Source organism: Saccostrea cucullata, unplaced genomic scaffold, assembly GCF_032062105.1.
Source record: "Saccostrea cucullata isolate Sc308-1 unplaced genomic scaffold, CSIRO_AGI_Scuc_v1 ctg221, whole genome shotgun sequence".
NCBI lineage: Eukaryota > Metazoa > Mollusca > Bivalvia > Ostreida > Ostreidae > Saccostrea > Saccostrea cuccullata.
In genome coordinates, this window is record NW_026931943.1 from 1 (window position 1) to 26,529 (window position 26,529).

The window sequence follows — 26,529 nt, forward strand, 5'->3', positions numbered from 1 at the left end:
GAATTTTCTCTCTCTCTCTTCACGGAAACGTATGTGGTCTCTCTCTCTCGTCTGAATTCAACAAAATACTGACCTGAATATCTTCACTCGGGTGATACTTTATGCCGACATTCTTTGAAGTTGCCAATTGCATACATAAACTTTGTTCGAAGAAGAAAATATAAACATAATGAAAACTGCATGATAATCAAAATTTCAAGACAAGAGGTTAATCAGAAAAAATGCAACTTAATATTTAACGTGTAAACACAACAAAAACGCAATAAAGTCACTGAACATAAATCGTTTAACTAGGCTTACCCTGCTTTACAACTGCAATGTGCGTCATTGAAGTTCTTTTCTTGTATATTTACATCAAGATCTACCCGATGTGGTTCGTCACTCTTTCGCTGACTCCGGTAAACTTTGGCTGTAATTTGTACACTATTCGCTGTTTCCCCCGAAAAAATCTTCACAGATAAGTAAGTAAGTAAGTAAGTAAGTAAATTTTATTTATAGTCAGACTACATACACATAACAGAGAACATGAGCTATAAAGCTCTTTTACCGACTAGAAACATTAAAAACATATATATAATAAAATGTACATATATACACATAAGAGCACAAATATCACATTAAAGTTTCACAAAGACAGAAGTTCATTTAAATACACAAGTGTAACCAAAGACATTGATAAACAGACATAAAAAGAAAAGAAATAAAAGACAAAACATTTGAGCAACACACAAAGAAAATAAAAGAGTCAACATAAGAGAACTACAAGTACTTAAAACAAAAGTCATGCACACAAACAAGGAGGAAAGATTAAGAAAGCACAATACTGTAAAGATAAATAAATAAATAAATAATAACTTAAGACGGTCATCTATAAAACTGAAAATTAGGTATGAGGCATAGAAGTCTGAAGTCTGCAGGAGCTGCATTTACAATTTAGTTCTCCGCACCAAGTTGAAATGTAATTTGAAAATTGATTATATGAGGAGAATTGCCTGGCTTCATTGGGTAGAGAGTTCCAGAGCTTTGCTGCCTCATACCTAAATGATTTCATCCCATACCTTGTTGTTCTTGGTCTTGGGACCTCTGCAGTATTTGTATATCTAAAATTGTATGAATTATTTTTAAAAACAACCAGATCTTGCAAAAAGACAGGACTTAAACCTTGTAAAATTTTAAAGGTTTCTATAGCAATGGCACGCATTCTTCTGGTTTTCAAAGATGGTAGTTTAGATTTATGTAAAAGACTCTCATAAGAACTTTTATAATCTTCGTAAATAAATCTTAATGCTCTTTCCTGAATTTTCTCTATTTTGCGAGTATTTTGCTCAGTACAAAAATGCCATGTTAAGGGGCAATAACTAAAATTTGACATGATAAAAGAGTGATATATTGTAAGTTTTCCTAACTTAGTTAAGTGCTTTCCTAACCGTTTAAGAACATTTAATTGCCTTGCAGCCTTTTTGCACATATTTGTAATATGTGTATCAAAAGACAACTTAAAGTCTATGGTTATACCTAGCAACTTAACTTCATCCTCACAAGGAATTTTGATTCCATCTAAATCAAATACAATGTTTTTACTTTGTGTTTTATTTCCAATAGAAATTGCCTGAAATTTTTCAGGGTTGGCCTGCATTTTATTTGAAGAGAACCATGTAATGAGAGATCTACTATCATGTTCTAAAGCTCCTACCACCTGTTCTAGAGATTTATCAGACTTTGATAGGGTGTTATCATCTGCATAATTGTAGAGGTTACATTTATCTACAAAGAAAAACAGGTCATTTATAAATATGTTAAATAACAGGGGACCAAGAATAGATCCTTGTGGGACACCTTTAATAATGTTTAACATGTCACTAACATGATGCCCTAATTTAACACATTGTTTTCTATGTGAGAGGTAGCTATAAAGCATTTCTTGTGCTGATTCAGATAGTCCATAGGCTTTTAGCTTCAAAAGAAGTAGTTCATGGGGAAGGCAATCAAAGGCCTTGGAAAGATCCATTAAAATAGCGGCAGTGTATTCATTTTTATCCAGGGCATATTTCCAGTCTTCAATAAGTCTCAACAGAGTAGACTGACATCCAAAACCTGACCGAAAAGCTGATAAAAAAGGATTAAAAATATCATTAAAAAAGTTTGTCAACTGTGTTTCTATTGCTCTTTCGAAAAGTTTTGATATTGTTGGGAGGACGCTCACTGGTCTATAGTTGCCCTTCTCTAAGGTACTATTTTTCTTGTGTATTGGAGTAACCTGTGCAATCTTCAGCTTATCAGGAAACGTTGATGTTACCAGGGATAGATTAATTATTTTGGTCAAAGGTTTACTGATAACTGGATTAGCAATATGCAAAAGTTTTGGAGAAATTCCATCAATACCTGTGGCCTTTTTTACATTGATTTTTTTAATATTTTTATTGACAAAATCTTCCTTAATGGGCGAGAAAGAAAATGTACTTGGTTGTGTTGTACCTTGAGTATTTTCTCTGATTGCCTTGATACTTGGGTGGTCCTCATCAACCTTTTCATCTGCATTTCCGATGTCTTTGGCTACATTTATAAAAAAATCATTAAAAATCTCACTTATTTCATTTTGATTATTTACAAGTTTTGAATTTTCTGACAGAGTTACATCATTTTGTGTGAGGGACCCTTTATTTGTTAAAAAAGGCTTTACAGTTGGCCAGAAATCTTTTGATTTAGGTCCCCCAGCACATCTTTCAATAAAATATTGATTTATCGATTTGTTCTTTAATTTGGTTACAAGATTTCTTTGTTGTCTATAGTTCTCCCAGTTCTGGTTTGATTTTATCGACTGATATTTATTATAATACATTTTTTTCTTGTATATAGCCTTACGAAGTTCTTTGTTCATGTATGGCACTTGCTTTGTCAATATTTTCCTTTCTTTAAGGGGTGCATGTTTATTGGCTACATCTAAAAAACAATTACTAAAATTTTCATATGCCTCATTTGCATCGGTGCTATCAGATAGTACAGATAGTTTATCTTCTAATTCCAAAGTAAAAAGTTCAGCATTGAAATTCTTAAAACTTCTACACATTCTTGTCTTTGTTTCTCTTTCTCTTATTTCAATATTTACCTGAACAGAAATAAAATTATGACAGTCACTAATTCCAGTTCCAAAATTACATACTTTGCCACATTTATCATTTTCATTTGTGATAATAACATCTAAAAGAGATGGTTTCCCAATCTTAGTAAAACATGTTGCTTTTTTAACAATATTCTTGGCATCATGTATATCACATATGTCACATAGAACAGAACTTTTATTTTTGTCAAGCATGTTGAAGTTTAAGTCACCAACTATGATGTAGTTGTCATATCTACTTATGATTTTATCTAGAGTTTGACTGAAGTCATCACTAAATACTGTGTCTTCCATCTGAGGCGGTTTATAAGCTCCTGCAAAGAACCATTTATTACCATTTGATGTTACCTCTATTCCCACTGACTCTATGTCTTTAAATTCAAGGGTGGGTTTTCGGTCTCCAGCTACATCTGATCTTAAGTATGCTAGCACTCCTCCACCATGCTTATTTCGATCGGCCCGCCATAAGGTGTAGTTGTCAACTGCAAACTGGGCATCAGGATAGGAGTCATCAAGTTTAGTCTCTGCCAGGAACAGCATATCAACAAGATTACGCCGTAAAATGTCTTGAATCTGCTCATACTTTCCCGCGAGACTGTTGATATTAAGATAACCACAGATCAGTTGTGAAGGATGTGTTCTCCTGACTTTAACAAGCTCCTGCCAGATGTCTTGATAGCTATTTTGGTTTTCCTCGTTGGGTTCACATTTGTTTATGTTTTGTATCGTTTCCGGTATCTCGATCCCGATCGAATTCATATTTATTGTTTCAGCATCTGATGCTCTTCGTGTGGTGTTATATGACATGATATCTGGTAAAATTGTGCATTTTTGACATAGCCAGGATGATGATGAAGAAATTTGGCTGCCAGTATAACATTTAATGTGGCATCTTACATTACATTGTGTGCAGATCACTAATTTCTGATTTTTTCGAGTTTGTTTACTGCAAACCAGACAGGGAAATTTTATTGGTCCGGGGTTTGTCGCTATGTCACCCGAAATAAGAATTCTCAATATTAAAACATATTTTCCGACTGAGCCGTGTCTGGGAGATTTCTCGTTGTTGTTGACAAACAAAGGAATTTTTGGCGGGTACAATTTGTACAATAAATATTCGTCTAAAAATTGTTCATAGTTGAAACTGGACTTACAAATGTCATCTATGGATGTTACAGAGTCATCTGTAGTAGCATTTCGATGAGTAGGTGGTGTTAGTCTACATATCATCGATGTGATGACCAGAGCTACTGTCCAGTGAACTGACCGTTCCGCCATTGCGATCTTGAAAAGATTTTATGTACGAGTCTTTAACAAAGGCTATAGCCCTTTGTTTCTGTCTTAAAGTTGGTGTATAATTCAGAAATGCCACAGAAAAATCGTCCGGAATGTCCTTCAGACAAACCTCGCTCGCCATATTGTTTACATTGAATGTCGGGCATTTGACTTCTTAGTTACCGTCGTCACGGTGGGCGGGGCTAATGCACGAATCTGCGATCCGCCAATTCTGTGACAAATAGCCATGCCCCTATACTTTTGGCAAAATCACTTGATGTACTTTGTTGATCATAGTTTTCAACTCTGAAAAAAAAATGCAGGAATTCTAATGTGTTTTATTTGACATGTTCTCCAATAATTCCATGAAATAAGGATGGAAGGTAGTAAAGGCGTTTAAAGGCATAATCCGAATGTGACTAAAATGGGTAGCGAAACCCGGGCCGGGCCGGGAATTTCGAAACTAAAAACCGGGTTTTTGATAATTACGAAATAAATACTCGTTCTTTCTTAATGAAATTTACGGACATAGTTTAATATCCTAAGAATGGCCTTCGCTGAAAGTTTTAAGTCAAAATGTTGTGTTTTTCAATGATTTTCGCCGATTGTCCTTTTCCAAGTGACTAAAATGGGTAGCGAGCCCGGGTCACTCATTTTGGCGATTTAAACTTAATTTCGGGAACATATTTACAATTTTTTCATTTGGATCTTTGAAATTGAACTTAAACTACCTAAAACATCTAAGTGTTGCAGTAATTAATCCCAATTATTAAAAATGTACGTATTTTTTGTGTACCCGGGATTGGTCAAAACCGGATACGTTCATCCGGGCCGAACCTTTTATTTCCGAAATACTTATCATAGGATGTTCGCTATGGGAAACCACACGGAGGTATCCTCATGGACATTGACGGTAATTGAACAGTATGAAAACGAACTCAGAATTTTGAATTAATTATATAAATCTCCCGGCTAATATATAGCTGTATACCAAGCTGGCTATGCAGATTTACCATATTTACTGAATCTTAATTAGTCTTAATGAATCTTTCAAGCCAGATGTGCTGACATTACACTGGTTATAAATTAATACCTGAACACCAAGGTGCAGGAAAAAAATTGTCAATGACATATAATTAAAATATAATTTGACTGTAGATTGATTTGCATATTTTTATTTTTATTTTCAACTTATTCATGTTATTTCATAGACGCATCGATCAAGGACTGAAATAAAAATCTCTGGCAATCCGGAATTATTAAGTTTGTCCCGGGTAAACGCGTCCGGTTTTGACCTGTCCCGGGTCTATAAAAAATGACAAAATCCCTCATAATCGACATTTTATTTCATAATGATTGAACATTTTAACTATTTGAAGGTAATAAACAACCAACAAATGCAAATATCACATACATTTTCAATGCATTAAGCTTAAAATCGCCAAAATGAGTAAACCGGGCTCGCTACCCATTTTAGTCACTTGGAAATGGACAATCAGCGATAATCATTGAAAAACACAACATTTTGACTTAAAACTCTCAGCGAAGGCAAAACTTATAGTTATAAACTATGTCTGTAAATTTCACGAAGAAAGAACGAGTATTTATTTCGTATTTATCAAAAACCCGGTTTGCAGTTTCGAAATTCCCGGCCCGGCCCGGGTTTCGCTACCCATTTTAGTCACTCTCGGCATAATCCTGTAATTAGTCATACTCCTCCTGATCAGTAAAGCGTTTTACTTGAAGGGTATTATACGTCAATAGTATGCATTAGTTTGACATTGATTGTAATTTGCACGCTGTCAGATTCACAAAATGTTGCGATTACCATCAAAAGTTGATCCAGAAGAACAAAAGAAAATAGCTAGAACAGGATGTATACAGAGTTTTTGCATATTTGCCGTCACATGTGCCGTCATTCGATCTTGTGAGTGCTTAATTAAATTCTATTCATAAGCAGTTCAAATGCAATTCTAAAATCATCTGCAAGTTAAACATTTTCTCAAACTTATAACTTATTTTAATGCCCCTGTAGTTGGATGTGGGGGTGTATATATCTTTCGTCCGGTCCGCCCGTTTCTTTCTGTCTCTCTGTTTGTCTACGATAACTTTAACATTGACCATAACTTTTGATATGTTGGAGTTATGACTTTCATAATTCACCTGTGTATTCCTTGTGAAAAGACCTTTCTTGAAGTACCAACATCTTTCACATTTTACCTTTACCTTGGAATTTTGCACCCCCCCAAAAAAAAAAACTAACTAACAAACAAACAACTTTTAACAATCCAAATTTGACATATAACTTTTGAACAGTTGACACTTGGCTTTCACATTTCTCATGTATATAATATTGACAAGACCTTAGAGTTTAAATTGATCCAATTTTTGGAAACTTTTACCTCGACCAATGACCATAACTTTATTATCTATTAGTACCATGCAGTGCTTTCCAATTGTGCAGGTTTATTTCTTATAATGAGACCTTCCATTGGATACCCAAAGTTTTGACCTTGGAGTTTGACCTTCTTTTGAAAAAACTTTAACCTCCATCATATCATTTGAAGAATTGGTGCAAAGACTTTTATAATTTGTATATGCATATCTTATGACAAAGTTTCTCCTTTTTTGTACCATTAATTTTTACCCTTTGTTCTTGAGTTTGACCCACTTTTAGAAAACATTTCCTTGACCATAATGTTTGAAGGGTTGGTGCTTAGGCTTTCATATAAGGTATATCCATTGACTTAAGTCCTTCTTTGGGTAACAACATTTTTGATTCTTGACCTTGCATGGAATTTGTCTTTCATTGGAGAAACTTTAACCTTCGCCATAAACACATATTGTTATTACATTATTATTTTATTATATAATAATTTTTTTTTTTTTGCAGTGCCGTACATAATGAAGCAAATTAATTCTTAATACATGGAGATAACTGACCAGTGATACAAGACTGCAGTTTGACAATTTATATCTAGAAATGGAGAGACCAGACCAGACATTGCTTAACAAAATAAAAAAAAAAAAAAATAGAGATGTTTTATTATTATAAGCAAAGCTGCTATTATTAAATGGATTCAGTCTCAATATTCTTGCTTTTTTTTATTGTTTGTAGTATTTTCAAATGAGACACACACAACATTTTGATATGATTGAACTTGAATCTATCGAACTTGTAGAGATCGAGCTTGTTTATTACAAAAACTAGGTTAAAAGAAAGTACTACTTATATGGTTCTTATTTAAAGAAACAAAAAAACAATATCCCATACTGGATTCTAAAAATCTCAATGTTAATGGTTGCACCTTGAGATACATTTGTAGTTTACAAAGGCAAATGAAAAGATAGGCTAAGACCCCTTTTTTGCCCCTGGTTCTATGGTCTTTTAAAATGATGCTGCAACTGTTTATCAATAAAAACCTGTTGTCACCCTTGGCACAAAATGACAATTGGTTCAAAGTTATTGGGCACACCAAGTCATAGGAAGGTCAGAAAATTTTTATGCAATTTTTCATCGATTTTACTCCACATTTTTCGGTGGAGCATAAGCTTGCCTATCTACGAAATTTATATATATCATGCACTAGTATCATATGCATATTGTGTATAAAACAAGCTTAATTGTGCTCTATGTTTCCCGAAGTGATATGTATTTTAAATTTGAAGAAATTCTACCAGAATTGAGGTGATTTCGGGAAATGTCCTCCTTCAGCACACTCTAATCACCTCTGTTTACACCTATGAATCAAAATTAGTGCTGTTTTTAGAGACACTTGATTATTTTAAGTTCTTACCTACAAACTATCACAGTTTTAACTGTGATCTAATTTTTACATCAAATAAAGGGCCATATTTTTAACTACTGGGGGCTGTTTTCAGAATTCAGAGAATGTCTGGTCTAATATAATTTCAGAGAAAATTTTTGCACTCATCATTTCTCCAAATTGTCTCCTTGTTCATTAACAGATTTAAGAACAAGGGTTCCTCTTCCCAAATTATCATATAGGCATCATGTGTGACTCCAAACAGAAGTTAAAGCCTATCTCAAACTTGTGTGTCCCAAAGTGATCATTGTCTTGGTATGTGGTACAATTATCAGACCTTTTTAGCTACTTTCTGTTTGGAACTCACTCATATGATGCCTGTATGAAAATTTGGGAAGACGAACCCTTGCTCTTAAATTTATTTGTTAAATACATAGGTGCAGAAAAGATTTTTCACAAAATTGGTTCATTTTTATGACATGATCAATAAAGCCGTAACACACCACCAGAACCCCAAACCCTGAATCAATGATTTTCACAAGTTTTAGAAGAGGCAACTTTGCTCATTGCCTTGCACTTTCATTTTTACCTGTGAAAAAACAAGGGGCAAAGAAGAAAATTTACAAAGAATAGGTGAATCCACACTTTTTAAAAGTTATGTCCCTTGAAGGCCATCTTTGGGGAAAAACCCAGAGAATTCTTACAGTAGTCATTATAGTTTTCTGGTTCATAACTTTGTCATTTGACTGGGAAAATTCTGTACATCTGTGCATCTTGTATAATGATTGCCTCAAGATGGGGCTACCCATGTATTGAAAGAAAAAATTTAAACACAGCGGATTTATCGGAGCATGTCCAAATGTTTATAGTAGCATAAAGAGGAGAAATGTCATTTCTTTCCCTTTTCGTTGACCCTGCAAAGGGACACAAGTATTGCAAAGTGTGGACTGAACTATTCAAATGAATTTTTACTATCAACAGACTTTAATTAACACTCGATCCTCACTTAAGAGGTATTTATTTCACACTTTTGGAAAAGGAATCTTTGCTTATCATGGTAATGATCAGGACAACAAATGACAAACTAAATTTTTAGTCAGTAAAACTTGGCATATTATTGTAAAGAAAATCCGCTGCATTTTATTTCTAAATTTTTATAAAAATTGTATTCAACTTTTCATTTTAGACTTTTTATAGATTTCTTTCACGATTATTTTAAGTTTTCATCTCCAACATTTAATTATCACATGTAAATTCCCTTTTAATTTAAGTATGTAAAAGTGCAATTTAGTCATTGCGAATTCTAGCAATTTTAAAAAATCTCTCTTTGAATGAACAAATTTTGTCAAAAATTTGGTTTGTTGTTAAAATATTCAAACTCATAGCTGATAAATTCATTTTGTGTTTTTGCATCTGTATTACTTCTGAAATTACATACAGTAGGAAAGCAAAGATTGATTCAATGGAGCAAATTTAAGGGTCCTTAAAAGTATTTATTTTCTATAAACCATATATAATTTGCTGCCAAGCCTGATATATCTTATACATCAGTAACTTTTCTTATCCATACAAAACATTGGCTGAAAAACTTCTATGATAGTCATGATCAACATCCTGTCTTATATAGATTATATAATTTTTGCACTGCTGTAGCAGTTTTTGATATGATTATGATGTACCCTTAACAGGCCAAATAAATCAACACATGATCAGTTATAAGAATATCACAGTCCACTTGGGAGGTTCCCTCCACAGATTTAAGTCAATTGTTCCCACTTCCTCCATATCAGTCCTATATCTTCAACTCAAATCATCACTTCACATCAACATCATCTTCACTCTCTAGTGTTACTATCTTCTGTATTTCTCTTCAATCTTCTCTACCAAGTTTGGCACATTTTTGATTTCAAAGTCTAAAAGCATCTGTCCCATAGCTTTTCCCTGAAAAACAGTGGTATTCCATATCAAAAATCTAGGTCATGTACATTAATTGTGAAGTATTTGGATATTGGAAGTAAATATATACTATGCTGGATTAAAAGTCAAAATATATGAGAGTATTTAATTCTACCTGAGGATCACTCCTTAAAGAGGCTATGCCTCCTCCTCCTAAAACATCCTGCAGAACAAAATTTAACCCCCACACACCAGGGACATCATACCTACAACATTAAACTGCATTTTAATACCTTGTTACAAAATTATTTTATCTTTTGTATTATAAAATGTTATTTTAGCTAAATCATGGTAAATCATAACAAGAGGCCCATGGGCCACATCGCTCACCTGAGTAACTTAGGTGATACAGTTCTTTAGTAGATTTCCCCTCTTCCTATACATGTACCTATCGTGCCCCCTACCCCCTCCCCTTACATGATTTTAATATTTTAGAATCTACACTACCCAAGAATGCTTCCACATAAGTTTCAGCTTTCCTGACCCAGTGGTTCTTGAGAAGAAGATTTTTAAAGATTTGTTCTATATATTTCTATGTAAAACTTGCATTCCCTATTGTGACCCTGCCCTACCCCCGGGGGTCATGATTTAACAATTTAATATTTACACAACCCAAGGATGCTTTCACATAAGTTTCAGCTTTCCTGGCCCAGTGGTTCTTGAGACGAAGATTTTCAAAGATTTGTTCTACATATTTCTATGTAAAATTTGCATTCCCTATTGTGACCCCGCCCTACCCCCGGGGGTCATGATTTTAGCAATTCAATATCTACACTACCCGAAGATGCTTCCACATAAGTTTCAGCTTTCCTGGCCCAGTGGTTCTTGAGAAGAAGATTTTTAAAGATTTGTTCTATATATTTCTATGTAAAACTTGCATTCCCTATTGCAGCCATGCCCTACCCCCGGGGGTCATGATATTAACAATTTAATATCTACACTACCCTAGGATGCTTCCACATAAGTTTCAGCTTTCCTGGCCCAGTGGTTCTTGAGAAGAAGATTTTTAAAGATTTGTTCTATATATTTCTATGTAAAATTTGCATTCCCTATTGTGGCCCCGCCCTACCCTCGGGGGTCATGATTTTAACAATTTAATATCTACACTACCCAAGGATGCTTCCACATAAGTTTCAGCTTTCCTGGCCCAGTGGTTCTTGAGAAGAAGATTTTTTAATGACCCCACCCTATTTTTGTCTTTTCTTGATTATCTCCCCTTGGAAAAGAACCTGGCCCTTCATTTTAACAATTTAAAATCTCCCTCACCCAAGGATGCTTTGTACCAAGTTTGGTTAAATTTGGTCCATCGGTTCTTGAGAAGAAGTCGAAAATGTGAAAAGTTTACAGACGGACGGGCGGACAGACGGACGACGGACAAAATGTGATCAGAAAAGCTCACTTGAGCCTTCGGCTCAGGTGAGCTAAAAATATATGTTTATACCTCTAAATTTCTCTACAAATTAATAAATTTAATTTAGTGGTAATGCACACAGAGATCAAAGAAAACATAAGCAATGTAAATTGACCATTTTCCATGTTATCCTGTAACAAACACACTTATTTAAATGATTAACTCAGTGGTACCTGCAATTAAACAATCAAGCTGTTAATTACCTAACAGTACCTTCAAAAACAGCTACCTGGGATAAATCTCCTTTGATCTCAGCTGGATAATAGCACTATTTATGTCTCAACACTTTGATATGAGACCCTTAGAGTTACTTCTAATTACTTAAAATATATAAAGTGTTTTCTCCACCACATTTCATTACAACTTACAACTAGCTTTCAGACCTACCATTACAATATTAAAATCATTATGGAGGCAAAATCAAGTGCCCAGAAACTCCAATGTCTTCTTATTAACCACAACAAAGTCAGGAAACAGATCAAATTGCTAGGTATGCTTTAAAATATTTGATTTACTCATTCATCTAAATGTAAAATTCTTTGAAGGAAAAGTTGAAAAACAAGAATATTTAATTTTGGATTCATATCACACATTATCCAAAGTTTTTTTCTTATAAGCTAATAAACTAGAACTTGGTAAATTTATGAATGATAACCTATTTACTCAAATTTTATCTACACTGTATAAAAATTAACATTTTTTTTTTCTTTAGCTGTAATCTTTAGGTGGAAATAACTGATTACAACAAGTTTTATTAGCTTTTATATCAAACAATTAAAAGGAAAAGAGATAGTTACATTTTATATAATGAAAAATTTATATACAGTGTACATACAATATCATTTAAACATATCTATATAGTGATAGTAATGAAAATTCACTATCTTTAAATAAACATATTTCTAGAGATTATAGTGAAGAAGCAAACATTTAAAGATGCAAATTCGTTGATTAAATTTAATTTGGAGACATAGTAAGGAATTTGTAACATAATTACATGCAAATTTTAAAATTAGTGTGTTTGACAAATTGATAATTATGAGATAATAATTAAGAGCAATGAGATAATTGATCAGTTTAAAACTGTTATAACCAGTATCTGATTTTAGTTTGTCTCAGTCATCAAGAGTAAACAGAATGTCACCCTGGATATCAATCAAAATGAACAAATTCAGGGCTCTCTTTAGAAGATATAAGAGAGTTTCTACTTCTATTAAGAAAATTGGTATGTTTTTTTTTTAAAACACTAGCTAGAACAAAAATCCATTTTATTCTACTTTATATTAAAGTAACAATGTTTTTTTTTTATCATCAAACAAAAACCAACTAGCATGGTATTTAGGTCCCTGCAGATATGTACAAAAGTATTTACTGGTAATGTAGACATTTCAAATTTACAATTAATATTCTTTTTGTTAATTTCAGAGAGGCTGATCCAGAGACACCATCGCCAGGCGGTCCGATCCATTCACCTCGGCCAGAAGGGACAAGCTCTGCATTACATGGGGTGTAAGACAGTGGTGCAGTCAGTGAAGTACTTCTACCAGCAGTACTCCACCAGGAGCTGGATACGGGTACAGACCATGGCCCGGGAGATCATGCTGACCCTTGACCCCAGGAGTGTCCCCCCGCCCCTGGTTATCCCTGAGGAGGACTTCCACTGCCTGGAGGAACAGACCCTCAAGTACCAGCACGCCCTGGCCGTGGCCCATTGTAACTTCTCTAGGACTAGCTAGTGGGACTTTTGCGTGTCTATTGTGCCTTGAGATACTGTGTTTCTGTGAATGTGGGGTACTTCATTGTGATCTGTGATTTCAATGTGAAGGAATACGGTTGTGTTACCCAGACTGACAAAAGAACTCAGTGAACTGTTTATCTATGAACTAATGTTGAATATTTTGCATTTTATTTATGTATTTATTTTATGCTTGCTTACTTAAACCAATACTTAGAGCAATGTGTATTTTACTACTTCTTAAACAGAAGTTTTAAATGTGCTTAGATGTGCTAAACTATGATTATTATATCTCAGTTGTGAAAGTGCTTTTATTAAAATTAAAGTTTTGAAATGAACATTTCTTGAATTTTATTTATTTATGAAGAGCTATGGTCAACTTCAATGACCAGAAAAAGCTAAAGCAAAATTTTATTTTAGAATCAAATAAATTGAAACAAAATATTCTTCGCTAAAGGAGACTGAATGCAAAAAGTAAGAACACAGTCTCTATAGAAAGATATATTTTTTTCCTTCATTATGATTAAAAATACCTTTGCACTTTTTGATGAGTTGGTAATTTGTCATTTTCAAAAAGATGTGAGAAGTATTGTTCCACAGCCTCTGGGGTCAGGGCTTGTCTGAGGTAGGGTAAAATGTCTGGGTGTCTGGCAATCAAACCTACAAAACAGGTACATGTACCGGTACAACAATGACGATACTGAAGACACAAAACCACTGACGATCATACTCTTGGGAAAAAAACACTCCGACAAAATGCTTATAAAATTTACGGTCTACTCATTTATTAAGCATAATAGGCAAAACATGAAGGATATTGAGTCAAAGGGAGAAAATGTACTTCAAAGGAAGAAATTGTAATGCATGGGTAAAAAAAAATATTTATAATATTAAATCCATGTTCAATCCATAACAAAACTTTATTGTGAAAAGCTAAAAAAAAATATTTAAGGGACATGTATTCATTTTATTCTCATTCTTAATATACCAATATTGGCACTATTTCCTTTGTCCCCACTCCTGGTATAGGCCAGTTCCTCCAGTCTGAAGGAGTAGTCTCCCTTTGGTAGTGATTCCTCCACAGTTTTAGATGGGGGCGTGACATTCTGTGTCATGTACTCTGACATAGGGATATCTGGAAACTGATACTGCTCAACATGCTCTCCATTCAGTTGGATGTCAACCTACAGGATGTTAACCAACTCTAAATTAATCTGAATTTATATGTTCTAAAAGTCAATCAGCCACACATCTAAAAATCATGTCTTAATTACCTGTACATTGCTACGTGGATAGAGAAATGAAAAAAGTTTCAACACTGGATTTCTGTAAAGAAAAGAAATTGAATAAAATTATAGCTAATTAAATGTAGCACAATGAACTCACAAAGATAAAAGTGTACAACATGCATGTTCCATTAAATTAATTGAATTGATATATGCGGCGGGTGTGACTGGTTATCAGGTTTGCTTCTCCATAGCACATAATCCTACTTCTGATGTTTTAGAGGTTCATGTTTGCTCTTCTCCCAGATTGTATTGTTTCAACAGAACTTGAGCTTAAATGTTTTTCGTTATCTCCCAATTTCATACAAAGATAAAATAATTTTACATCAACATCATATCAAATTTCATACCGTTTTTTCGGTACTTACACTCTTGGCCGTCCACCAATGATGTTAGTTAATCCTGGAGCTATAACAGAGAAGGCAGCTATTAAAAAGGCTTTTAATATGTAAGATTCATTTTAACAACTAAGATTTTATTGGGGATAAAATTTTGTTTATTTCATAGTTATCAATCACCAATGAAATTCAATCCCACAGGAAATACAGTATTCTTATGACTATATATTGAAAAGGATTTTTGAGACAACAATGCCAAAAAAAAGTTTTAGATAACAAAACAATGAAATTTGATGACAACGAAAATTGTATTTCTACAGTAAGAGAAATGTTGACAAAGTTTTTGAATGGCAGGGACATACCCATTCCTGTGCCAGCAGGGGCTATTTCTTTAGCAAAGAACTCTAAAGCTTTCTTGTTTTTGTGGTGAACTGCTAACCAAAGAAGAGCATCCCTAACACCCTACAATGTAAAAGATATAGCAGTAAAAAATAACACCGTTATTTAAGAATTTGTGTGTCCTCTTTTTATATTAATTACAATTTATGATGTAAAATTATGACTTAAAACCTGAGGGACTCTGCTCTTTGGTCCATACATGTGTTCTGAACCAATGACTTCTAGATTGACATTGGTGAAATCTTCCAAATTAAGCTGAGCAAATATCCTTCTACACCTGCAAATTATAATTGAAAATGTCAACAAGCTATTGAATAGGTAAGTTTTAAACTCTGAACTACTACTATTTTAAACTTGTGTATGTGACTGGGAGAACTAAACATTCAGACAGACAAAATATGTTGTATAAACCTGTTCTAAAAGCAGAATCCAACTATAAAAATAATCCTTAAAAATAAATAAATGAACTGTATATTTAATAAGTAAACAGTACCTTTTAAGAATTTCCTGAGCAGTCTTTTCAGCCTTCGCTTTAGCATTAACACCGCCCACACAAGCTGCTGCAGTGGCTCGGAAACCATCTGGGTACACCGCACACACCTCAGGAAAAAATAACAGGAGACTCAAATACAACTTGCTATAAATGGACAAATGAAACAAAAAAAAAAAAAACAAAAACAAAAACAGAACTGTGCCACAGGATAAAAATGATTCTAGAACAGCATGTTCATTTACCTTGAATTCACCAGTAGGTGGGTGACCTTTGGCCCCTGACACATGCACAGCTGTGTCTCCAGATGCTGTGAAAATCAAATTGTTAAAAGGTACTCTTTATAATTGGTAAAAGTAAACAAGTGCTTCATGTCATACATCAATATTTTGTTATTTTTCATACCAGGAGCATTTATACAAAAGGATAGGCAACTCCATCAATTTCGAAATTAACACATGCAACCTTTCAAGATTTCTAAATTATGTTTTTTTTTTCAAATAAAAATTTTGCTGTTTGATAAATGCAAATTATTATTTATGGGAATAGATTTTTGATGCATTTTAAAAGACTGACAAACAAAATATTGAGATTTATCATCAGCCTTGTGAGAGTTGCCCATCCCCTTAGTATACAGAGTCCCTGTCAACACTGAGCACTGTCACGTGACCCATTAGTATACAGTTCCCTGTTAAAACTAAACATTGTCTTACCATCCACTTCTTCCAGTTGTACCTGAGAGAAATCACAACAGACATCAGGTAACATATAGTGCTCTGGGTCCCCGATCTCGTACAGCAGTTGTTCACTGACCGTGGCCCTTGTCACAATGCCCCCCGTTCCTTTAGGTTTGGTGACGATAAATTCTCCACTGGACGCACACTCCACAATAGGAAATCCTATATGATCCCTGTCACAAAACCAAAACAATAAGTTGAAGTTAAAATGAAACTTTGAAATATTTAAAATTAAAATAGGAAAACCATATTTTTGTTTCCCCTTGGAGACTTTAAACTGCTTATTCCGTAAAATAATTAATAAAATTATTGAATTCTCTAGCACATAATTCACATATTCTTTTAGCAGGCAGATGAATGGATGAAAAATCTAAAACAAAAAACACCAACCCACATACAGAAGTATAATCCAATGAAACATCCTTCTCTTACTGTACATATATTTAAGCTGAAGTGTTATAAATACTTAAGTCTTTATAAATAGAGTATAGTTAAACAGATAGCCAGACCGGCAGGTACAGTAAATTAGTGAGGGACAATAACCTACCAACCAGGTACCTTCTCCCAGTCTGTGAAAATCCCCCCTGTTACCTGTGCCCCACACTCCACCAAATGTCCAGCTAAACTAAAATAAAGATTACTTGTATGTATTAAAGTCATGTCTTCATACATACAGGATCACACTATAATAATTCACATATAATTTAGCTTTCAAGATATTCATTTAAAAAAAAATCCATGTAAGCAAATGCTTCATAATTTATTGAAAACTTAGTAGAAGATAACATTTATCTATACCTTTACAATTTATTCTAGAAATATAGCACATAGAAAACAAGAACATGCCTTTTGAATGGTATTTACTTGTACATGCAAAATGGTAAAAAAAAAAAAAAAAAAAAATTAGATGCAGCAAAAACAATTGAAATTCATTTATAACTCAAACTTTACGGGCTGAGAAAAATCTTAAATATAAGATCTGGGATATCAAAGTTTTAAATACTTTACGAAAAAGATGATTGGGACTAATCACTTCCAACTATTATCAACATATCCTACATCTCCTAATATTTGAGATGTCAAGGAATGAAATACATGTACTAAAGTTAAGCTGTATTTGAAATACATCAAGGTACCAACTTTCAAAAGTTTTCAAACAAAGAAAAAAATTATTCAAAAGAATAAACAGAAAAGTTAAGTAGATGGAAACTATATCTATTTTTTATATCTAATAATGCATTTGTAACAAAGAATGAAATCAAGCAAAAGTAATATATCAAGAAAATAACTCTATTGAAGAACATAGGGTACCATTTTTTGATGATCTAAAAATCTGAACATTTTTGGCAATTATCATTAAAATATCAGTTAAAGAACAGCATGTTTATCAACTATAATATTATTCTCCATCAGCTTGAACTTTAATGTTGTTCAGAAAACCATGAAAAAAAAATTATTTTTCAATGTGACATACAGCATTTAATTTTGGATTATTTATTATATCAAATATGTACCTTCCAGCTGCAAGATTATTAAAGTCTGTCCACTGCCATCCAAACTGAAAAAAAAAATGAAATAAAATTATCACACTAAATGTATAAATTTCAATTTATTTCTTAAATTAAAGCAGTTTCATGGGAAATATATACCAGTACATATATACAGTCAACCTTTTATCAATTATTTTAAGTGATCCATTGATCCGATGGTAATTTCAGAAAGGTCATACACTTAACTGGAGGTATGTAATTTGTTTATATTAGTGCCATGTGCAATAGCAAACAATATGTGTCATATACACATGTACTAACAAGAGGCCCATGGGCCTTATAGGTCACCTGAGTATTATGCAACAACTTTCCAGTGATTGAATTTGATTCATGTGTTAAGCCAGATGCTATGGCATTATTTTGAAAGAAGCACCATTGATCATCATAATTATACACTTAACAGTTGCTTAGTTTGGTTACCTAATACCCATAGGTAGGGTTGGAACAAACAAAAAATGCATTTCAACTAATCAGTAATATTCAGCAATAATCAGTAGTGCCCCTACCACACATGAACCCCTGACCCTTAGGCCTAGATCCACATATTGCACAATTTTTGAAAAGGCATCCTTGTTTTTCAAAAATATTTGCTTAATACCAAGGAGCAGATTTCAAACAATTCATTCATTTTCAGTATTTAAGTACAGCCCCCACCCCTCTATTGTACCCCTGACCCTGGGGCCTTGAAATTCACAATTCTTGAAGATTAGGGCCCTTGCTCATCATAACTATATAGTTAGTTCATCTGCTTAATACCCAGGAGCAGCGAAGAAAATTTTCAAAGATTTAATGTATTTTCACTATATAATCAATAGAGCCCCACCCTAACCCAGAACCCCTGACCCTGGGGCCATAAAATTCACAATTTTGGAAGAGGCATTCTTGCTCATCATAACTATGTACTTAGTTAGTCTATTTAATACCCAGGAGCAGAGAAGAAGATTTTCAAAGAAATAATGCATTTTTACTATATACTTATTTAGCCCCACCCTAGCACTAGAATCCCTGACCCCAGGGCCATGAATTTCACAATGTTTGTAGAGGTATCAATGCTTGTTTCAATCATGAAACAGTTTGACTGCTTGATATGCAGGAGTAAAGAAGATTTGTTAAGATTGCATTAATTTTAGTGGTTTTGGTCCCACCCCTCAGGCCCCAGGGGGCAGGGATCATGAAATTCATAATTTTTGTTCCCCTTCACCTATAGATGCTTTGTGTCAAATTTGGTTGAAATTGATTCAGTGGTTGCAGAGAAGAAACTGAAAATGTTCAAATGTTAACGCACAACACACGAAGCACGACGATGGACAAAAACGGATAGCAATAGGTCACCTGAGTTTACTCAGGTGACCTAAATATAGGATATAGATGCACCTGGTCCCTTGGACCTAATGGACACCTTTAGAAAGTACATTTACAGTGTAACCTGTATAATCTGACTTGCACTGGTCGAGAAAATTTTGTGTCTGAATGTCCGAATAGACAGGGTGTTGGATTGCACAGGGTAAACATGGTAATGAAATGTAGAAATTAGCGAAATGGAAAACAACATAAAGTCATATTACACAGAGAAACAAATCACACAGGTGTTGGATTGGACAGTTTTTACTGTAAATACAGTCAAACCTCGTTATCTTAAGCTCAATGGGACTGAGCAATCTTTGTTATATAAGTTCAACTGTACTTTGTCACTGATTGTAAAAGTAAAGAAAGGGGGATTTTTATTCCCTTTTAAATGATTTATCTAAAAATAGGATCTCCCATTAGTTTGATTCTTAACATACCGATAGTGGATTTTAAAGGCAGAATTGACTGCAGTCCACAATTCTAAATTTCAATTGTGATGAAATACAATGAGAGTCCTTTAACTCTTTTCCTTTTTTTTTTTTGGATAATTTGTCTTATTGGAAATACACCGTATTAAAAATTCCGACAAACTTACAGTGTGAACAAGAGGACCCAATACAACAGAACTGTCTACACACCGGCCGGTGATAACAACATCAGCTCCAAGATCCAGAGCTCTGGCAATGGGTCCAGCCCTGTGTAATCAAATTCACATTGTAAAAGTATTTCACCATCCTATACACACCTTAAAACAAACACATGACAAACATAGTATTGTACCATTATCAAGAAACTCTGAACATACCCAAGATATGCATTCATGCTGACAACTGATTTTGGAAATGGCTTCCCTGACTGCATATCTACAATGCAGTCATCTTGAAGAGTCTTCAACTGAAAAAAAATAGAGTTCATCCTAAATATACTAAGAATTTGGAGGTGACTCATAAAAAAATTATGCTTTAATTGGCTTCTTTAGATGTCAGAGACACGTATAACTTAGACTCTTTTTCCAGATGAGCAGTACATTGATACCTTCGGCATAAGGTCATCCCCTGTAACCACTGCTATGTTTAATGAGATGCCAGCATTCTCACAGACTGCTTTCAGGGCAGCAGCACAGCCCTGTGGGTTAACTCCCCCTGCATTGCTGATCACTTTTATCCCTATAAAAATGACAAAATATATTTAAACTGGATGTAAAGATGAAACAATTTATTTTTAGAACAGTAAATTTATGTTTCCTTCATTTTGCGTCAATTGGGATATGAATTCATTTTCTGTAAGTGTCAAGGAAAACTTTTAATTTTTTCATCCATAAAAAAAGAAGACGTATTTATTAAAGATGAACATTTTTGCTAATTTCATTAATAGTTTTAAGCAACAATTCAGGAATTAATGCATTTCAAAAAATACAAAAAAAAACCATAAACTCTAAAAGGACTTTGATAACTAATTTTACAAGAAACCAGCATAATCAAATTGGTCTTCTGATCATCATAACAAGTTAACTTAATAAGCACTCATAAATACATCCTTTTCTAGCTTGGTAGAAGTCAAGAGAGAGTTCAACATAAGAAACATATTGACAGATAGATTTACAACCATTGGAAAATGACATGGCTTAATCCAAACTGTTCTGTACCTTTTTCCTTAATGTCTTTAATGAATGGAGCCATGGCCACTGAAATAAAGTCTGGTGCATATCCCATTTCCTGCAATTGTGAAGGAAGTCCATGTTAAAAATAAATATAAGGATTAAATACATAGAATTTTGAGGAAGATAATTCACAAGTTAGATAGTTGATGCCAGTGTCAATTGTCACATTGATAATGAAGAGGACAATGAAGACATTGCATTCTCTCTGTGCAAAAAACATTTTCGAATACTTAGCAGTATATGGGAAAAAAAAATTCCCCATATAAATATGATTAAGTATGGCTCTATTCTGATATTAAAAAAAGTTGGTTTCATAAATTCCCATGTAAAACTCTAATGCCCTAACTGAGGTCCAAGACTACCTTTAATACAGGTCATGATTTGAACAAACTTGGAAGCTAAAATCCTGTAGATTCCAGTACTAAAATGACTTATCATGGCCCTGCTGTTCTGTTTTTTTTCTATAATACCATGTAAAACTTTGATTCTTTGTTGAGGCCTACCCTATCCCTGGGAGATCAAGAATTTTAGAACATATTGGAATCTTTACTATGTAAAACATCTTAGTTTATTTTCAGTCTGTCTCAAGCAATCTGAGGAGGTAGGTCAAAGTTATAAATGTGAAAGGGTACACTTGCTCCAATGGTCACACCAACTCCAACATATATTCTTTGAAATTACATGTACAGTACTTATAAAACAAAATAACATATAATACAATAATGTACAATATACAGAAAAGACCATGGTAATGCACTGTCTGATTCTCATATTCAAATTACAATTGTAATATTAGAGTTTAATTCACAAATATATAATAATGTATCAAGCTTACACTGTTTTTATGCTTTGCTCCAATGAGTAAGGACATGGTGACCTCTGCCAGGTAGTCAAAGACCAGGTAATCAATCTGTCCTCCATAGATCAGCTGGGGAGCTGAAATAAATCATTCAGGTACCTCATAAATATGGTTCTGATGAGATTATAGATATGTACATCTGAACTTTGACATCTCGTATGTTGATATATCTTGAATTATGGATATGTCCATGTGACCTGGAAGTCGCAACCACTTTCTAATATGTGTTTTGACCTCAATATATAAAATCTGTGGATAATCCGATATTTTCTACCCATCTAGCTTGAGATTAGAATGTTTACCTGCAGTCTATTTGTGATACTATTAGTAAACTTTTTATTGACACAAAGAGATGTATCTTCAGTATTTTAATATGTTGACGGTGCGATCGTTAGAGCGAGCGCAAACTCTTCTATTGTTTTAATTTAGATCGGGCTCGTCAAACCGCATGTGACATTTGGTGCGTCTAGACTCTGACGTCACATGACGTCGTATGTAAGTTACATATACCAAGAAAAAACTGAACAGTGCTGAAAGTTAATGAAAAAAGTTACGTTTACTATCTATCTTCAATATTCATCCATTTAATCAAGGCGAGTAAACTTTTTGTTGAACATTTGCCGTCATTCTTGCGAGAACGCAACTTTACTAAGTGATGCATTGTGGGTCAAAATTACTGCGGCAAAAAATTCTAAAGAATGAATGTGCAGTCGTCCGAATTTTCTCTTCACCCAGGTGTTGTTGTTAGAGCTCGCAGTTACGAGCATCGCTTCGCGACGCTCGCTGCGCTCGCTATTAATCATCTAAAATAAGTATTTTGATAGACATGTGTTAACAAGAATTTTATAATTGGTGTATAAAATTAGAACCGGATCCGTAATAGTATAGACCTTCCTTAAATCCACTTCATACATTTGGTTATTTTGGTTAAAATTGGCCCTGTGGATTTAGAGAAAACAAAACCATGAAAAGTTTAAACAACATACACCAGAAGACAGACAAAGCAGAGGTGTCGGAAGCAAATTGAAGGGGGGGGGGGGGTACCAACAAAAAAAGTAAACTCCAATTTTCAATTGGCTCAGGTGAGCTAAAAAGTGGGATAAAACAACATAATGACTCATTTAAAACAGAAGACCTTAAATATCTAGATATATACTGTGTTTTATTTTAACATTATTAACATTATTGTCTAAAAAATTACTGTTTTATTTTATTTTGTTTCTTTAGTTTTTTTCTGACATTTTATTAATGAAGGTACCAAATGCCTTGGTGTCGAATCAACAGTCAAAGTAAACAACGTACCCGACACTGCAGTATCACCCCAGAAACCGCTTGCACATCCTATCCTAACAGTTTTACCTGGCAAAAAGCTTGAGTATTTCTTTTCATGTCTAAGCTGAAGACATGACAAAATAGGTAAAGATTTGCTTCTGTATATTTTTAGAGCATTCAGAAGCGGTGGTGCAAACAGTTTCATTTTCACTTCGTCTGCTGACCGGAAGTTGTGGTCGCTCATGCGCATTACATCATATGACAAGTTTCGTCACTTCTGCTAAAATGGATGACAGCATCATTTTCACAGACGGATAATAATTAGGCATATATATGTCTTAGAAGCTGATGGGTGCGTGAGCGCATCCGTATTTAGATTTTATTTCGTTACATGAACAGAAGATCCTTTTAAAAATGGCAGCAATCACAGAAACTGTGTATGGAACGTCTGAGGAAGGACATGTCATGTCCGAAAAGGTTTCCTCGTTAGCCACAAATATTTACAAAGAATTTGAGAGAATGATTAAAAAATACGATGAAGATGTGGTGAAAGAACTAATGCCACTTATTGTTGGGCTACTTGAGGGACTTGATCAGTCTCTTGCAGACAAGCAAGAAGCAGATGTTGAGTTAGAACTACTGAGAGATGATAATGAGCAGCTCCTTACACAGTATGAAAGGGAAAAGCAACTTAGAAAGGCTGCAGAACAAGTAAGTCAGACGTAGTAATATGCAAGATGCCATGAACTGGCCATGAAAGGGTTACAGTGTTGCAAAAGTATTTTCGGTCAAATCAGATTGTTTAGTGTGTGCAGGACCTACACACTAACATTAAATAGACATAAAATAATTGTATCAGTCCAGAATTAAAAAAAAAATGATAATAATTATTTAAAATGTCTAATGAGGAAATATGCTTGTATTAATAAACTGTATAGGTGGTGAATCTAAAGATTGATGCCAAATAGTTCAAGGGTCAACATGGTCAAGAGTCCTTAAAAAATTCTAAGGGGGTCAAGTTCCGTTTAAGTTATTGCTTTTTGGCCACGAAAAGTTTTGAAAGAAGTACATGTTGTTACTCTATCTCAGAAGCACCAATCATTCAAATTTTTGTGGTTAAAATTGATTTTTTTTCCTGATGATGAATATTAAAGAAGTTTACTGTGGGTAGGTCTGTTTCAGTGTTTGTTATGTTTGAATTTCATTGGGTGACCCTAAATGTTATTTTAATTCTGGTAGTGAAATTTTAATGTATGATCAATGAATTGCCTATGGATTATCATTATCATGTTTCATTTTGTCTTAGAAATACTTGGAGATGGAGGATGCTGTTGAAGGAGAAAAGAAATCCATGCAAGATAAACTAGAAAGCCAAGAGTCCGTCATAAGGATGCTTGAATTAAAAGTAAAAAATTCTGCAGATCATGGTGAGAGTCCATATTGATTACATAGAAATACCATGGTTAAGTGAAAAAAAATGTTATCAAATGTCAGTCCATTTGCACTTGTGGTTTTTAAAAATTTTGGTTTTTAATAACAAATCAGTTCAGCATCTTTTTTTGAGGCAATTACATTGTAAGATTTAAAGCAGATTTATTATATTAATGTTTAAGAAACAATATAATTTTATGTCTTTTATCACTAGTAATAAGTATATTATTTTTTATACTTTAAATATGATGTCCTTAACTAACATAACTAATGCTTCTTTTAATAATAGTGTCTAGGATGGAAGAAAAAGAAGTAGAATTGAAGAAAGAATACACAAAGCTACATGAAAGATACACAGAGGTGAGATACCAGAGTTTCTAGCATGTTCACATCTTGATAATTTATACTAGTTATTACTCTTTATACTGTCCTTTTCAAAGTGTTTGAAATTGTTGTGTATTGTTGTAACTAAATCTATGGGGGGGGGGGGGGGGGGGGGGTTATCTCTAGTAGAGTTCTATTTCAATTTTCATGATAAGACCATTCCAGACCAAGTTTTTTCTATATTAAGAATCCTTGTGAGTCATAGTTTTTGATAACCCCTGATCAGAAAAGCAAGCAAAATTAGGAGTTCAGTTAGTGATTTTTTAGTTGAAACAAATTTGAATTCTATCTACGTCTTATATACATGTATTTGTCTAAAACCTGTCGTATTTAAGTAATTGAGGCAGTGACCTACAGTTATAACAGTTACTTTCTTTTTCTTGCTTGTTGTGTGATCAAATAAGTTTTTCTCAATATGCAAGATATTTATTGAATAAGAAAATTATTTTGCTGTTTAGCTATTTAGATCACATATGGACTACATGGAAAGAGCCAAGATTGTCATGGGCTCAGACAGAATGGAAGTATCCAACAGTCCTCGTTCTAAGTAAGTTATGCATCATCCTTGATCTGTAAATATAGACCATTTTCAAATATATTTCATTATAAATTATTTACTTTCTTTACAAAAATAAGATGCTGGTTCATGGAAAAAAATCTTGTTTAAGAATTTCCTTAGATTTTGTGTCTTATACTGTTATAAAGTGCCTTTTATGACAAGTAATGAAGTTTTGAAATATTATCTCTACAAATCAATCTTACAACAAATTTACATGAAAAATGTCTGAATATACCCAAAAATTATTGCAGGTTTCCTTTCAGTATGCATGTCAACATGTATGGGGTTTTTTCTTTAAATAAATTATGTTATTCAGGGAAGAGTATGATACATGTAATTAATCATGGAAATGTACTACAATTTATAATACACATGAAAAAAAGAAACAGTGTATTCCAGTTTGCAACATACATAAAATAATATAAAGACAGTATAGCATACTATTTAAATGTACTCGTTTTTGTGTGGTAAAAAGCCTGAGAACAGTAGGCGTTCAGACTCGGATGTTACTGCTGAGGACTGATAGTGAGAAGAGTGACCTGGATTCTCTCCCTTATCGCCAAACAGAGCCAGTGTTAGGGTACCACCTCAAAGAGCATGACATACATTTGTCTTCGATGACTTCATGTCTTCAGATATTTAATGCCATCTTCTATTCTGTTACTTACGTTTTCAGCATACCCAATCCAGTGCATCACTATGTATCTCTGATAACTGGGTTCTATTGAAAAGACCTAAGATATTCAAATCTTCATAAATTTCTTTTTATTGTTTGGCCTTGCATCTATTTTGAATGCCTTGCTATGAATATGAATTCAGAACTAAACAGAATATTGTAAAGAATCTCCAAAATTATTCAGTTATTGGACAATATTAATACTAATTGATTCATTCTTTTTTATATAGCAAATTCTCTCGATTTATGGATATAAAAATATAGCTTTTAGTGTTTGTG

At 33.7% G+C, this 26,529-nt stretch overlaps 3 protein-coding genes and 1 long non-coding RNA gene across 21 annotated transcripts in view; 3 read left to right on the plus strand and 1 right to left on the minus strand.

Annotated features, from left to right (window-relative positions):
• The first annotated feature begins 6,173 nt into the window (after positions 1–6,173).
• LOC134234077 (uncharacterized) lies at positions 6,174–7,483 on the plus strand. Its single transcript, XR_009985113.1, has 2 exons — positions 6,174–6,320; positions 7,287–7,483. It is a non-coding gene; the product is annotated as an uncharacterized LOC134234077 (long non-coding RNA).
• Positions 7,484–9,632: 2,149 nt separating this feature from the next.
• LOC134234061 (uncharacterized) lies at positions 9,633–23,459 on the minus strand. Its single transcript, XM_062716125.1, has 19 exons — positions 23,231–23,459; positions 21,905–22,005; positions 21,055–21,124; positions 20,445–20,575; positions 20,215–20,303; positions 20,005–20,104; positions 18,027–18,070; positions 17,060–17,137; positions 16,489–16,685; positions 16,021–16,085; positions 15,779–15,885; positions 15,457–15,562; positions 15,249–15,348; positions 14,917–14,956; positions 14,537–14,588; positions 14,251–14,446; positions 13,796–13,922; positions 10,232–10,322; positions 9,633–10,101 (listed from the first exon to the last, which is right to left on the minus strand). Exons 1-19 carry the CDS (start codon positions 23,448–23,450, stop codon positions 10,012–10,014), a joined length of 2,004 nt encoding a protein of 667 aa, XP_062572109.1. The 5' UTR covers positions 23,451–23,459; the 3' UTR covers positions 9,633–10,011.
• LOC134234062 (uncharacterized) lies at positions 11,872–13,263 on the plus strand. The gene is made up of 2 exons (XM_062716126.1): positions 11,872–12,017; positions 12,953–13,263. Exons 1-2 carry the CDS (start codon positions 11,936–11,938, stop codon positions 13,261–13,263), a joined length of 393 nt encoding a protein of 130 aa, XP_062572110.1. The 5' UTR covers positions 11,872–11,935.
• A 10-nt stretch (positions 23,460–23,469) lies between the features above and the next one.
• The window catches only part of LOC134234058 (C-Jun-amino-terminal kinase-interacting protein 4-like), a 34,028-nt gene continuing 30,968 nt past the window's right edge, over positions 23,470–26,529 (plus strand). For 17 of the 18 annotated variants that reach the window (XM_062716104.1, XM_062716113.1, XM_062716109.1 and 14 more), the window contains exons 1-5: positions 23,470–23,911; positions 24,507–24,627; positions 24,921–24,991; positions 25,474–25,562; positions 26,050–26,154. In XM_062716104.1, coding sequence (XP_062572088.1) covers positions 23,615–23,911; positions 24,507–24,627; positions 24,921–24,991; positions 25,474–25,562; positions 26,050–26,154 — 683 coding nt within the window. In that variant the 5' untranslated portion in view covers positions 23,470–23,614. The remainder of the gene's footprint in view (positions 23,912–24,506; positions 24,628–24,920; positions 24,992–25,473; positions 25,563–26,049; positions 26,155–26,529) is intronic. The other variant, XM_062716116.1, reaches the window with a different exon arrangement.